The 14,325-nt window shown below is 35.8% G+C and overlaps 5 protein-coding genes across 6 annotated transcripts; 3 read left to right on the top strand and 2 right to left on the bottom strand.

Annotated features, from left to right (window-relative positions):
• LOC104712190 lies at positions 318-1,630 on the bottom strand. Its single transcript, XM_019230261.1, has 4 exons — positions 1,388-1,630; positions 1,030-1,297; positions 805-935; positions 318-722 (listed from the first exon to the last, which is right to left on the bottom strand). Exons 1-4 carry the CDS (start codon positions 1,616-1,618, stop codon positions 357-359), a joined length of 996 nt encoding a protein of 331 aa, XP_019085806.1. The 5' UTR covers positions 1,619-1,630; the 3' UTR covers positions 318-356.
• On the top strand, positions 2,813-4,245 carry LOC104712189 (aspartic proteinase PCS1-like). The gene has a single exon (XM_010429029.2). It carries the CDS (start codon positions 2,848-2,850, stop codon positions 4,177-4,179), a length of 1,332 nt encoding a protein of 443 aa, XP_010427331.1. The 5' UTR covers positions 2,813-2,847; the 3' UTR covers positions 4,180-4,245.
• Positions 4,732-7,145, top strand: LOC104712186 (E3 ubiquitin-protein ligase SDIR1). 2 transcript variants are annotated; one of them, XM_010429027.2, is made up of 9 exons: positions 4,732-4,868; positions 5,157-5,264; positions 5,374-5,428; positions 5,523-5,575; positions 5,666-5,894; positions 6,020-6,131; positions 6,566-6,611; positions 6,698-6,817; positions 6,902-7,145. In XM_010429027.2, exons 2-9 carry the CDS (start codon positions 5,187-5,189, stop codon positions 7,025-7,027), a joined length of 819 nt encoding a protein of 272 aa, XP_010427329.1. In that variant the 5' UTR covers positions 4,732-4,868; positions 5,157-5,186; the 3' UTR covers positions 7,028-7,145. The 2 variants fall into 2 exon arrangements, with proteins under 2 accessions (XP_010427329.1, XP_010427328.1); XM_010429026.2 differs by having other exon boundaries at positions 6,695-6,817.
• On the bottom strand, positions 7,080-8,499 carry LOC104712188 (peptidyl-prolyl cis-trans isomerase FKBP20-1). Its single transcript, XM_010429028.2, has 6 exons — positions 8,305-8,499; positions 8,054-8,186; positions 7,813-7,946; positions 7,644-7,723; positions 7,470-7,562; positions 7,080-7,379 (listed from the first exon to the last, which is right to left on the bottom strand). Exons 2-6 carry the CDS (start codon positions 8,160-8,162, stop codon positions 7,223-7,225), a joined length of 573 nt encoding a protein of 190 aa, XP_010427330.1. The 5' UTR covers positions 8,163-8,186; positions 8,305-8,499; the 3' UTR covers positions 7,080-7,222.
• Positions 11,616-12,286, top strand: LOC104712185 (magnesium-protoporphyrin IX monomethyl ester [oxidative] cyclase, chloroplastic-like). Its single transcript, XM_010429025.2, has 3 exons — positions 11,616-11,669; positions 11,752-11,850; positions 11,937-12,286. The coding sequence occupies exons 1-3, from the start codon at positions 11,631-11,633 to the stop codon at positions 12,198-12,200; spliced, it is 402 nt and encodes a 133-aa protein (XP_010427327.2). The 5' UTR covers positions 11,616-11,630; the 3' UTR covers positions 12,201-12,286.

The following is a 14,325-nucleotide window of genomic DNA, read 5'->3' as shown; positions in this document are numbered from 1 at the left end:
TTTGGTAACATTTTCAAGCATATTCTACAATGTAAACTGAATTCTGTTAAAATGTAACATATTTTTATCATCTGCTGTTTTTCAAGTTAACTACTTAATGCTGTTTTTGGTTTTGGGGTAGAATTCTTGCATTTAAGTCAAAAAGTTGCAAGATATGTGCTTATATTATAATTTTTACAATATTTACCCATATGTTGGAACAGAGAATAAGGAAGCTACCATTACTATGAAGAAGAAAGTTGTAAAGCTAAAATAAAAAAGAGCAAAAACGTAAACCATTGTATTCTTTAATTTCTGAAAGGAAAAAAAAAGCCTACTGACACAACAACACTAGCAATAAACCATCAGCGTAGGTGTTATAAGTTTTGTGTGTCTATGTTATTAAAATAAGAGAGTAACTTGCCATTCTTTACCATAAAGTAGGGAAGCTCCACATCAGTACTGGTTTTTGAAGCAGAGTGGCTCGAGCTTTCAAGTGTGTCTTGAGGAGTAACATCAACATAATGGAGAATGTCATTGAAGATAACATAAGACCCTTTTTGACAACCCGCCACATAGAAAAATTGCAAAAACTTCCTCTCTGTTTTGTCGTCTAGAGTCACGGAACCGCAAACCATGATAAACATTCTATCTTTGAAGGATCTGCAAATCTGATAATCCACACTATTCAGTACAAAGTTAGAAGCTCTCTTATGCTCATTAGCGACCCTCTTGTTGATGGCCTGCACCAAAAATTTGTAAAACTTAGATTCCATCAAAATTTCCTCTAGAAAATACGTAGGAATAGGAGCTTTTGGAACTTACATCAAGGCCTGGCATATCGACCATTGTTCTACCAGACGTCGAAGTCGGTCTGCTCGTAACACTTTCATTGACATACATCAAACCAACTTCTTCACGCATAGGCAACTCGTAGTAAACTTTGACAAATCCAGCTGCAAATTCTGCATATATATATAGTCACACCAAAACTAATTAAGTTTTGTAACCTTTTATATTGAATCGAACACTATTTATATAGCAACTTACCTGATTCAGGAACGGAAGGTATCTCTGGTACTGAATCGATATAGCGGAGGATATCATTGACGATAGCATAAGACCTATCTTGACGACGTGCTAAGTACAAAGATTGAACAAATCGCCTCCTCAATTTTTTATCTTTACAAGTCAAGAAACCAGTAACCATGATAAATGCACCATCTTCAGAACTAGGGTTGCAACTCTGAGCGGCGAAACTCATCACATCAAACGAAGCACCTTCATAGTCGCAAGAAACTATTTGCTCCTGAATTGCCTACATAATCAAGATCCAACAATCTTTTTGTTTCAACACAAACATGCATCAAACATAGAAACAGAAACTAAGAGAAATTTTGTATTTTACCTCAGGCGATGTGAAAGACATCATTGTACCATCGGGACCAGGTCTACTCATAACACTGTCGTCGGCATACCACATCATGTGAACTACGTCGGGATAGACTCCTAGGTTCAGGAAGTAAGATTGGAGAAAGCAATTTGCTAACGCTTCGGAAGTATTTAAATTCGTGAAGTGAGATTGAATAAAGCCATTAGCTGACAATACTGACGGATCAACTTCTTTCATGGAATCCATATGATCTGCACTAGGAAGAAACCCTAGGAAACGACGAAGAAATACCCAAAAAAAAAAACCCCTAGATATTAGATATATCAAAATCTATCTCTCCGGAACAAACGTATCTCGTGAATTGGATTAAGTCTCTCTCTTGATCAATCGCTGCTGATCGAGAAGTTAAAGGAATCAGTGGAGGCGGCAGTTGTGAGACGGTTTATAAATTTGGAAACCTACACGTTCGTTTCAACTTCTTTATATATGGGTCAGTTTTTTCATTATATTATTAAATACAGTATTTTTTTAATAAATTATTAAATTGAATTGAATTAAATAAGGAGAGTAAAATGTGAATTAGGATGAAATAAAGGGGGGGGGGGGGGGGGGGNTTAAAAAAAAGATAGCTTTCTTGATTTCATGACAATATATAGATGATCATCTTTAGGGAAATAATGTTTTATAGTAGAGTATGATGTTGCTTGCTACTTACATGTAAATGAATACAACATACGGAAACATATTTTAGTTGTGATATGTAGGATTAATTTTGTTGTGATGGTAAACCGTCTAGACTTAAATTAAAAGTATGAAAAACGTAGTGATGAAAGAATTTGAGCCGAGACAGAAACCCCTATATTATAAGACGGATTCGTTTGCCGATCCAAAGTTGAAATTTAGGCTGTTTTCTATGACTCCAAAAAAACGTTGTAATTGATTAGATTCTTGTGTTGGTAATGCAACATTTGCCAGGATGGTTAAAAAAAAAAAGTAGCAATCGAAGCAATTACGTACTCCATAGTTTTGTTTTTTTCCTCAAAAACATTATATTGTTAGTTGGTACCTAATCTAAAATTAATGAATAACCAAACGTCTTGGCAATATACATCTATTAATGAGAATTATCCAAAATTATCTAGACTAATTTCTTTGTTCTGTTTCCTTCAGAACAATCTTTTATGATTGATTATGTAATTAATCTTTTATTGGTTATGTATATTTACTCTTTTATTAATGGTGATTCTAAGCGTTACCAAGATTTGGTTATTGGATTCATTCTATATTCTCCCTTTTCTGTAATTTCTTGTTATTGCATATACATTTTCTTGATTTCCTTTTGTCTTTTTTAGGTCAAAGATTTACATTCCTTATTAACAAGAAATTTTCCTTTTTCGTAAGAAATTCACATAAACGTATATATGATAAATATGAGCAGCTCATCGAGATCGAAGGGAGAGACAAGAGAAAACAAGATGTCTTCTTCATCGATTCATCTCAAAATCATATTTTGGCTTCTAATAATTTCCCCTCTCGCTTTCTCCAGAATCCTTCCTACAACAAACCAAACACTCATCTTCCCTCTAACAACCCAAAACACTTCTTCATCCTTACTCTTCAAACGAAGTCGTCTTGTTTCCTCTCCACCCATCAAGGTTCCTTTCACACACGATGTCACACTCACCGTCTCTCTCACCGCCGGTTCACCTCCTCAACCCATCGAGATGGTTCTCGACACCGGAAGCGAGCTCTCATGGCTAAAGTGCAAACAATCCACATCATCAACCTCTATATTCAACCACGTGAAGTCATCTTCTTACTCTGCTCTACCATGTTCGTCTCCCGTTTGCACCATCCAAACCCAAGATTTCTCCCTTCCAGCCACGTGTGACAAGAATACTAATCTCTGCCACGTGGCTGCCTCCTACGCCGATGGTTCCTCCGTGGAGGGTAACCTCGCTCAAGATACGTTTACAATCGGCTCGTCGACGAGACGTGCTACGTCGTTCGGGTGCATTGACGTGATATCAAGCACGAGACCAGAGGAAGACGCTAAAACCACCGGTTTAATGGGAATGAACCGAGGTCGGTTATCGTTTGTCAACCAGATGGGTTTATCTAAATTCTCTTATTGTATCTCCGGTTCTGACTCAACCGGTGTTTTGGTTCTCGGTGAATCGAGTTTCCCTTCGCTTCCACCTCTTAAATACACGCCTTTGGTTACTCTAACCGATCGGTTACCTTATACTAACCGGTTCGCGTACACGGTCAACTTCGAAGGGATTCGGGTCGGGTCAAAACTGCTACCTATCCCTAGGTCCGATCTTATCCGGGGCCAATCCGGAACGGGTCAGACGATGTTGGATTCCGGTACACAGTTCACATTCCTGCGAGCTCCGGTTTACGAAATCCTGAAAACCGAATCTACAGAACAAACCAAATCGGTTCTGACTGTTGACCCGAGTATCGTGTTTGAAACCGGAATGGATCTCTGTTTCCAGGTCGGGTCAACACAGCCTGATTTTACAAAATTGCCTGCGGTGACGCTGATGTTCAACGGAGGCGCAGAGCTGACCGTGTCGGGTAAGAAGCTGTTGTACCCGGTACCAGGATCCGGATCGAAGAACAAGTATTGCTTCACATTCGCTAACTCGGAGCCTGCGGGTATTGAAGCGTTTATAATAGGGAACCATCATCAACAAAACGTGTGGGTTGAGTATGATCTTGCTCATAAACAGATTGGTTTTGCTAACGACGTCAAGTGTGATCAAGCAAGTCAACAACTTCTTGGATCACCACGACTTTGAATAACTTTTGTTTTTAAAATTCTATACATGGGATAAGAGTTCATTGGATTCTTAATTATACGTATTTTAAAGGGTTTGTTTTCACTAATCATTTGTTAAAACTTAAAACTCTATTGTTTTTATCATTTTTTTTCTTTATGGTTCGGGTTTAATATAGAAGATTTGATCATAAGAAGAGAACATTATATTATTACATTATCTGATTTTATTAAGAAATCTACATTTGGACTACTTGCTTAATCAGAGCAAATGTGACAATATATATCATTAAAGAAAAAACATTCAATCGCCGCTAACCTTTTAGGTTAAAGATAAAAAAAAATAAACAGCACACAACACGATAAAATGAACATTTTGTTTTTCAACTCTTAAGCATGGGTTTTTATCCTTAAGTAAAAGGATTAAATAATTAATCGAAGTCACGAGAGTATGAGCCAAAAATAAATAAATAAAAGAAGTGACAGTTGAAACGACGGCGTTTGTGGTAGTAGTGCATGCAGTATCACTTAATTATTCTTAAAGGAAGAATTAATATGGTGGCTATATGAAGACAACAACAACAAAAAAAAAAAAAACTAAATCCTCAGAGTAGCGATAACTCGGTCCGAGTCGACTCGGTCCGACAGCGATTCCGTGACTCCGCCGTCGCCAGCGAGTCGACTCTTCTCCGTAGATTTCTCCACCTTCAGGTGAATTAAACTCCTCCGATCTCTAGTTTCGTTCAATTGATTCTATCGATGATTATTTATTTTTTTTCCTCATTTCAATTTCTTAGATTATGTGAAATGATTCGTGTTATTGTTTAGGGTCATCATAGGATTAAATAAATGATTCGAGTTCTCTCATTTAGTTTTTTTTTTGAGTTTTGATTTTTGATTGAACAGATTCAGTGACAACTTGTGGTACCTTTACTTTACATGTCTGTCTTTTGTATTGCATGCTTTAATATGATAATTGTTTTGAGCAAAACTTTGCAGTGGCTCTCACTTGTGAATTTTTGGGAAAAGATGAGTTTTGTTTTCCGGGGAAGTAGAGGTGATTTAGAAAGCGGATTCTCTGGTTTTATACCCGAGAGACGAGCTATGGTATGCTTTCTCTTCTTTACAATTTCATATGCAGGGAAACATATATACATACATTCCATTACAAATTGATTTTTTGTTAAACTTATGGTGGTATTGGTGAACACTACAGCGTGTTCATGGAGCTCGACCAGCTCATTCTAATTCCCTCGCTTTTCTGGTTACAGGTGATTTTTTTTTTAACTTCAACCCTTATGTCTCTCTGCATTTATTTTTTTCTGTTATGATGTAATACTTGTTTGGTTTGTGTGTGTTTTGCAGTTCTTTTGCTGTTTATGATTCTCAGTTCGCATCAGATGCCTCCTAATTTCCTGGTATGTCATATACTTGAGATAAAGTTTTTATCTTTTCAGTTAGTTATCTTTAGAATTATCATCAGTTTGACATTCCACATTTTTTCTTAGCTCTGGCTTGTGCTTGGGGTGTTTTTGATGGCAACGACCCTTAGGATGTATGCCACTTGCCAACAACTTCAAGCTCAGGCTCAAGCTCATGCTGCTGCAGCAAGTGGCCTCTTTAGTCACACTGAGCTGAGGTTGCATGTGCCTCCCTCCATTGCTCTTGCTACAAGAGGACGTCTTCAAGGACTCAGGCTCCAGCTGGCGCTTCTTGATCGGGAGTTTGATGACTTAGGTCAGTGAATTTTGTTTAGAATTTGATTTCTTAGTAAAGTTTAGGATTTGTCCCTTTTTTCTTTGCCTAGTTTATTAATTTGCTCTTTATAGTTGAACTTTAAGGCAAAAGTTGTTCTGATGCAGATTATGAAACTCTAAGAGCATTAGATTCTGATAATGTTTCCACAACCTCTATGAGCGAGGAAGAGATCAATGCACTTCCAGTACACAAGTACAAGGTGTTGGATCCTGAAAAGTGAGTTACTATTGTATGTTTTCAAAAGTGGGAATTTTGAGGAATAGGAAAATAGTAAGTTAGGATTCTGTGACATACCAACTTGGGTAGACGTTAACTTCCATAGTTCCATAACAGGGGAAGAGAGGTGGTAGAAGTTACAACTTAATAGGTTAGAACCTGATAACTTTTTGGGAATATTGTACTTAGCTATACTCTTTACTCTGTTAAATAGGGTGAATGAACGCGTAGGGTATTGACTATTGAGTGTGTCCAGTGCTTAATAAAGATCTGTTTTTCAATAGATTCTTCTATATTTACAGGTTCCAGTCGCTCCTATCACTACTTGATAAATCGTTGGCTCAAGGCCCTTTTGTTTCTGGAATATGTTGATCTAACCATTAACTCATAAATCTGTATTCATGGTTTTTGGCTTGTGTTCGTTTTGTTGACAGTGGTTGCTCTTTGGCTAAGCAGGCATCAACGTCATCCTCAGCTGAGGTAATTTACATATTCCCAAAAATGTCATATGTAGCTGATCAGTACTCTAATTAAATTGTCATGGTATTTTTCATTGTTCAAAGCAGCAGAAACAAGATTCTGTCAATGGAAATTTAAAAGGAACAGAAGACGAGCTCACTTGTAGTGTTTGCCTAGAACAAGTAACCGCAGGGGAAATTGTTCGCACCTTACCTTGCTTGCATCAGGTTTCCATATTCTCTCTTATCCAAAACTAAAATCCTCCGAGGTATTTATTGTCTCAAGACTCATACATATATCCGGTTGCTCAGTTTCATGCAGGATGTATTGATCCATGGTTGAGACAGCAAGGAACATGTCCTGTCTGTAAATTCAGAGCTCATTCAGGATGGCAAGAACAAGATGAGATCGATGATGATGCTTCGGATATGGTTTGAAAAGTTTGGTTTCCGACACTTGTTATGTTATTAATGTATGTGTGTGAGAGAATTAAGCCCCAAACCATGTAATGGTCAATAATCAATATGATGATTGATGACTCTGCTTTTTAAAACAGTCTGATAAAATTCAAAGCTAAAATACAAAATGGTATCCAAGAGATACAGTCACTGGTCCCTTTTTTGGCTATTACATTATTTAGCTTTGCCTTTGCCTTTTCCTTTCCCTTGACCTTTCTTAGCGTCTAGCTTAGCTTGAATCCTAGCAGCTGCAGCAGCTTTGGCTTCTTCTCTCTTTTTCTTATCATCCTCTTTAGCAGCAGCAGCAATCTCCCTCTGCTTCTTAAGATCTCTGCAACCATAAACACAAGTAGTTTTATATATCTCTGCCTATGGAGAAGAAAGAAATCAAATGTTGAGGTTCAAGTATAATCATGGTTACTCTAGTCTGGCTCTCTCCTCAGAAACACTGCCAACACTAGCACCTTTCCTCGGTCTACAAGCAACCAATTCCACTTCGAAAATCAAAGTTGCACTGCAACATTACCAAACATGTCAATTAAAACACGCCTTAGAAAGAGATGCAAGCGGTGTGTGTGTTAACTTTACTACATACTCAGGTGGGATATCAGGAGGAGACCCTGCTCTTCCGTAAGCATATTCTGGCTTACATGTGATTTTTGCAACTTCTCCAACCTGAAAAAACAAAAGACTGGCGGATCAGTTTGTATAAAATAACTGAACAAAGTTGAGATTGAAAGGGTAAAAAGAACGACACAACAAACCTTCATGGTTTTAAGTGCAATGTCCCAAGAACGGATAACACTGCCTGTTCCTAACTCAAAAGAGAAAACAAGATTGTCTTCCCGTGTAGTGTCAAAGACCTTTTCGTCTTCAGCCAATATACCCTCATAGTGAACTATAAAGATTAAAATCAAAACATTTGTTATTATGGTTCTTCATCAATTCAACACATATGATATGGAGGGAAGTAGAATAGAAAGAGAAGATGAATGAAGATAGTACCATCGACAACAGGGAGATCATCAGAAGGTGAAATAGCATCAGGTTTGGCTCTCCTAACAACCTCTTTTAAGACACCACCATCTCCAGTCAAATCAATTGCATCACCCATAGCTTTTTAATAGTTCAAAGACACCTAATTCACCCAAAAAAAAAACACAAACGTCTCATATATATATATGACAAATATTACATTGAATCGTGAATAAAACAAGTCCTATAGATGCAATTTGATCTCTCGAACTCGAACTAACCTGATTCGTATAAATATGAATAGTCTCTGATCGAATAACAAAAAGGAAGAAGCGAGAGTGGAGTAGAGGAGATCGGCGGCCATAGACTGTCCAAATGAGTCGAGAGAATTGTTTTCCTGAGAATCGTCTTCTCTAATCTGATGCTGTTGACGTCACGTGTTGTTCTCTGGGGACCGGTAAAAATCATATTCGGTGGCTCAATAGGCCCATTGTCTTTTCAATAGGTCTTCCTCTAATATTAACTCAATAGACGTAAGCCCACGCAATATTTAAAAAAACCCTTATATAAAAAATCTCCGCTTATCACCAATTACACCCCGTAAAATCACTAGATCCATACTCTCCGTTTCGATTAATGACTAATCTCCATCTAGCATCAATTATTTAATTATGTCGGACTAATTTGATTATAACCCTCTAATCTTTTTACTCATAAAACTTTATTATAGCTCAAGTGTTATCATATTGTAATGATGGGTACAAGTAACTGGGAATATTTGAATGATAAACAATTGAAATATTATCACTGATAGGAGATTTGGCCAATGTATCGGTACACTTGTTTCCATCCTTTTGAACCCAACTGAATTTCATTGTTTCCATTCTCCGTATCCATTTTTTTATATCTCTGATCCAGTTGATAATCCCGAAGTTGATGGTCTTTCCTTGAAGCAGTGAGATGACCTCAATATTGTTTCCTTCTAAATGTAGTTTAGTGAATCCTTGATGGCAGTGGCAGGCATGTTGTAAAGCAAATATGACAGTGGAGTTCACACTCTAGAGGATTATTTGTACATTGACCTTTCGCTTCACCCGATCCTTTGTATGATCCATTGGCATCTCTAAAGATCCACCTGGCTTTTGAGTTTGCAGTAGGATTGTGGTAGGAACCATCATAATTACACTTTATCCAACCATTCTCTGGTCTAGACCACTGTATCCGTAAGTTTGATTGTGTAGATGTCTGTCTTTGTACAGGTTCTAACTGATCGACGACCATCATGGCATCTAGCCATTCTTTTGCATCCTTTTTAGCTAGCCGTATACATAATCTCCGTGGGATGTTCCTTTGCTGGTATGTCTATCGATAGATATCAATCAAATTAATATTTTTATTATTTAGATATTCAAATTAAGAGTTTGTGATATTTTATAATAACTAATGTACAAACTTATAATAAAAATCATAAAATTTTATTTAAAAAATATGTTTTATGTATTTACCGTAATTTTAAAGACAATACTATAGTTTTATATTTTATCTGATGTTTTCTTTTGACATAAATATAATTATACATATATTTAGTACTATAAATTTTTATTTTATTATAATTTAATAAAATAATCCTAAAACTAGTCCCATGTTAATCTCCGTTTAATCTTTGATTTTCTTTTTAGGCGCTAGGTCCACTCCGACCGCTCGACTAGCGTCTAGCGATTTGTAAAATATGAAAAAAAAAACATACATATTTGCTCGCTTTTGTAAAAACTGGATTTTTTATTTGTTTTCTTTGATAAAATGTTTATCAATTTATTTAGGCTCTTCACTCCCATTTTTCACCTTTGTAGAAAAAGAAATGAAAACTATAATTGTAAAATTTTGCAATCCCAATAATTACGAGTAAACTAAAGTACAAAAGATTCCGCAAAGTGAAAAATGTAACAGTGAAAGTCAAACCGGAATATTTGTCCGCGTGGTTGTTGTCTAAGAGCCAAAATCAAATCAAGCATGCTAATGAACAATCAAATATTCTATTAAATCATTAAACAAAATATCCCTTTGGATTTGTGGGGATGGCTGATAAAGTATGGTTTTCAATCAATCATTCCCCAAAACCCCCCTTACATCACTTACAGAACTATTTTAATTTGTCTCTTTATATGTATAATGGAATTGAATTTATACTTAATTACATATCTAATCATATCTCCTATATTTGTTAATGCCCTCAATTATACTCTTATGTTTATATACACAGTTTAGGAAAAAGTATTGGCACCTTTTTTTTAGCAGGACAATTAAATCGGACCCATTTGACATTGTTTAAGCAAAGGCAGCCAGTTTCAATTTTTTAATTTTTTTTTTTTCACATAGATTCGTAGATACATCGGACTATACCTACATGAATTGAGTCTTGATATATCATTGTCCTATATATGTCTTCTTAGAGCATGTGCATCGCTTGGTCCTTCATCCGTCCCACGTAATTAAAACATTTAATTTAAATTGAAATGATTGAAATATCGAAGAAACGTATCTATAAACGGGACGTAATTTCCATCGTCCTTGTTAACACGTGGCAACATGTGGGTAAGTTGCATCTTCGTCTTCTTCTTTCTTTTTCTCCGATTTTTTTTTTTTGATCTTCTCTTCAATTTTATCAGTCGCCATTGTTACTCTTAAACCCCAAGTGTTTGTAACTTATATATATATCATTTACTTCCACAAACATTTTTTTCTTTAATCTTATATTCCTTCATTGGTGTCCTGAGTTTTTATATTATTGAGGATCATTGGATTTTTTGGGTGTCTGATTTAAAGATCGATCTCATCGGGGCGGTGGAGAAATCAAAGAAGAAGTCATCTATGAATCTGAAGTTTCTCCAGTTTTCTGATTGCCGCGTTTTCTCTCCTTTTTATTGTTAAAGTTTCTAATTTGTTCAAAGTTAAATTCTATTGAGCTATACAGATTGAATCAAGTTTCTATCTTTTAGAATTTTGCTCACTTCTTATGAGAAATTTTGTATCTTTTATCTGATTTGTGATCGTCTATAGAGTACTGATACAGGAATTGGTCTTCTGCTGATTTAAAAAGAAACAAAAAAAAACGTTTTTTTTTTAATCCTTTTTGAAATCAATGATATTATGATTCAAGATTCAATCTAGATTAGATTGTGTTCGATCAGATCATAATTTTTTTTATATAGTCTTCACAATTCAGCCAAGAAAGCTGTGTAAGAAAGATCTCAAGCCTTTAGATTTATTGTTAGTGTGATCTTTGGGTGAGAGTAGACATCTGTTTTGGATCTTGCATAAGGTAACTGGGAGCTGGGGAAGATTTTGAAAACTTCAGGAGAAGAGTCTGTTCTTGCCTTACCTGAGGGAAAAGTAAGCGACCTTATGAATTCCCTGAGGTAGATGTTGATTATTATTTTTAAGTGTTTGATCGGAAACTGTTTCCTACACGTGATTCAACAGGTTTTAAAAGTCAAAACAGAGACTCTAGTGCCTGCAAATCATGATATTCTCGATGGAGTAGATGATCTTATGCAACTAAGTTACTTAAATGAGCCAGCAGTGAGGTAAAAATTCTTCTTTAGCTCATATGCTTCTCTATATCTGGTCTCGCTTCTTCTGCCTCTCGGTAATTAAACTAAACTCTCTTTAACTCTCAACTTCAAATGTGTTTTGCACATTGGCCTAACTAAGAGGATTGGCTTTACAAGGTTTATGTGACAATGTACCTCAATGATTGTCAAAGAACTAACTTCTACGAGGGTATCGGGTTAAACACAAAGGAGTTCGATATGCATGTCATCATCGAAGTAATGGAACTTGAAACAAGAAGAATAATATTAAAGCTGTGTTTTTGCACCACCCCCTTTTCTGAAAATGTTGTACTTTGTTTCAGACAAACCGAACCACGACAAGAATATTCCCGGCGGTGCTGGATGTTGAGAACCCTGAGTTTAAGAGGAAATTGGATAGAATGGTTGTGAGCTATGAGAAGCTGCTGGCTGTAGGACAAACCGATGATCCTTCTTTCATCAAGACACTCAAGCGGATTCCTTTGGTTGCTTCTTTAGCCTCTGAGATCTTGGCTGCTTATCTCATGCCTCCTGTTGAATCTGGCTCTGTTGATTTCGCCGAGTTTGAGCCTAATCTTGTTTATTAGTAGCAGCAATGTCAAGTCTTGAGTTTACAGCTGGTTTCTTGATTCCTTGTAATTGAATGATCAAAACTGAGAAACATCTTTTTTTTGCAATAAACCAAATACTTGTACTGCATATATTTGATCAAGTTACACAATGGATTCACCAAAATTAAGATTTTATAAAATTTTAATATGTTTTATTTGAATTTAAACTTTAATATGATTTTACTTATTAATTTAAATATTTAATTTTAAATATTAAAAATAATATTATTTTTTACAGGGGACCAACTATTGAGGGACACTAATGCTCATACCAAAATTAAGAAACTTTGTAAATAAGATTAATATATTTGAAGGACCAAATTTTTGTCCCAACCAATGCACATGCTCTTAGATCAAATTTGAACAAACTTGCATGCGGTATATGCATGTATAATAATAAAGATGTATAGTGAGCAGGTATGTTGAGATAGTGGTCATATTGGGAACACTCCATGCTTACTCTGCATAATCATTGCCATAATTATTGAAAAGAAACTTAATTATAAAAATGCGTGATCATCACTGATGGTCAAACGTTAAAATTTTAAAATATCGCAATGTCACCACAAAGTATCAAAAGTAAAACAATAGCTACATCGACAAACTGGACGATTAGAAAAACATGAAAAATGTAGTATACATCCACTTACGGTACCAATCAATGTTATGATTATCGTGATAGTCATTGCACTTGTAGATGAAAAAAAACAAAAAAAAAACTTTATGTCCGTCCGTCAATAACAATAAGTTGATGAAACTAAGAAAGTTGATGATAATCTAGATATATATTTATTCTAAAAAAAAAAAATTTGATCATAACATTAGCAGTATACTGATTGATTTCCTACCGTAGAAATCGAAGAAAATTAGTAAGAAACAACGATTTCTTACCATTTTCCTACGAAAAACGAAAGAGGAAATAGCCCGAAGGAAATCAAAATTAATGAGAATTTGGAAGGAAATATCTTTCAAAATTCCTACGAAACTACTTTCGAAAGAAATTTCATAGGAGAAAAGAAAGAACAGTGAAAGACAGTTTCGTCAATTTTCCTTCGAAATATTCAAAAGAAACTGTTTCCTTCGATTTTCCTTCTAATTATTTCCTTCCGTTTTCCTTCGAAATATTTCACTCCAGATTCCTTCAAAAATTTAATTCTATTTTCCTACCACAACTTCATTCTTTTTTCCTACCAAAACTTTATTCTATTTTTCTAGATCAAACCCCCCAATTAATTTTCCTCGTTTCCAATAAGTTTTGCATTTTTATAAATTCAAAATTGATTAACAATTGAAGGAATACATAATCCCAAATACAGTTTTATCTTTTAAGATCCATACAATTTTAACTATATATATATATATATATATATATTAAAATTAATACCCCTTAATGGGCTAGGGCTGGACCGATTACAATGAGGACACAGTTATAAAATGGAAGCAATCGGAAATACTCCCCGGAATCATATCGGAGGCTCGGATCTTGCTGTATAACCGGAAGCAGAGAGTCAGGGCATTAGCTCCAGCGGATTCAAGGACCAAAGCTTTGCGGCAGACACAGCGGCTTGGAAAGACCCGGCGAGAGAATCCGGTTCCCGCCGTTGAGATCTCACCGCCGACCCACCAAACCTGCTACAGTATGAAACGATCTTATCTGCCACCGTCTCTAGCAATAGACCGCTCTCGTCTTCCACCAAACACCAAATATTCAATACTTCAATAGACCCTCAATCAGTCATTTTTTTATCAGATCCAAATCTGAAACACAAACAAAAACACAGAAACATCAAATATGAAATCGATCAATTCCATCAACTCAAAGAAATGAAAAAACCAAACAAAACTAAGGTAATAGATTGAAATCGTGGCATCGAGCGAACCCACAGCTGTAGAGGATCGAAATAAGGTGGTGAACAGCAGCGGAAGCTTCGAGATATGATGGTGGTGAACGACAGCTAGAAAGATACTGGTGAATTCTTTGTTCATCATCATCTCGTTTGTCACAAGACTGAAATTGACGACATGAGTCTGTGTTTCAAAAAAAAAAAGTAAAGAACTTGTGTTTCATCGGTGGAGTAGAAGAGACATAGGAGAAGAAGAG

This window comes from Camelina sativa, chromosome 9, assembly GCF_000633955.1.
Source record: "Camelina sativa cultivar DH55 chromosome 9, Cs, whole genome shotgun sequence".
NCBI lineage: Eukaryota > Viridiplantae > Streptophyta > Magnoliopsida > Brassicales > Brassicaceae > Camelina > Camelina sativa.
The sequence above is the reverse complement of the archived record's forward strand: the minus strand, read 5'-3'. Positions and strand labels throughout refer to the sequence as shown.

Excerpts from the sequence above, each read along its gene's own strand:
- LOC104712189 (XM_010429029.2), top strand. The coding sequence starts at position 2,848 with ATGTCTTCTTCATCGATTCATCTCAAAATCATATTTTGGCTTCTAATA.
- LOC104712190 (XM_019230261.1), bottom strand. The coding sequence starts at position 1,618 with ATGGATTCCATGAAAGAAGTTGATCCGTCAGTATTGTCAGCTAATGGC. Across the intron at positions 1,298-1,387 it reads TGTCTTTCACATCGCCTGAG|GCAATTCAGGAGCAAATAGT; the intron begins GTAAAATACAAA and ends TTGATTATGTAG. Across the intron at positions 723-804 it reads TCGATATGCCAGGCCTTGAT|GCCATCAACAAGAGGGTCGC; the intron begins GTAAGTTCCAAA and ends TTTTTGGTGCAG.
- LOC104712188 (XM_010429028.2), bottom strand. The coding sequence starts at position 8,162 with ATGGGTGATGCAATTGATTTGACTGGAGATGGTGGTGTCTTAAAAGAG. Across the intron at positions 7,947-8,053 it reads TGATCTCCCTGTTGTCGATG|TTCACTATGAGGGTATATTG; the intron begins GTACTATCTTCA and ends TAATCTTTATAG. Across the intron at positions 7,563-7,643 it reads CCTCCTGATATCCCACCTGA|TGCAACTTTGATTTTCGAAG; the intron begins GTATGTAGTAAA and ends GTAATGTTGCAG.
- LOC104712185 (XM_010429025.2), top strand. The coding sequence starts at position 11,631 with ATGCTTCTCTATATCTGGTCTCGCTTCTTCTGCCTCTCG. Across the intron at positions 11,670-11,751 it reads CTCGCTTCTTCTGCCTCTCG|GTTTATGTGACAATGTACCT; the intron begins GTAATTAAACTA and ends TGGCTTTACAAG. Across the intron at positions 11,851-11,936 it reads ATATGCATGTCATCATCGAA|ACAAACCGAACCACGACAAG; the intron begins GTAATGGAACTT and ends ACTTTGTTTCAG.
- LOC104712186 (XM_010429026.2), top strand. The coding sequence starts at position 5,187 with ATGAGTTTTGTTTTCCGGGGAAGTAGAGGTGATTTAGAAAGCGGATTC. Across the intron at positions 5,576-5,665 it reads AGATGCCTCCTAATTTCCTG|CTCTGGCTTGTGCTTGGGGT; the intron begins GTATGTCATATA and ends ATTTTTTCTTAG. Across the intron at positions 6,612-6,694 it reads CAACGTCATCCTCAGCTGAG|CAGCAGAAACAAGATTCTGT; the intron begins GTAATTTACATA and ends CATTGTTCAAAG.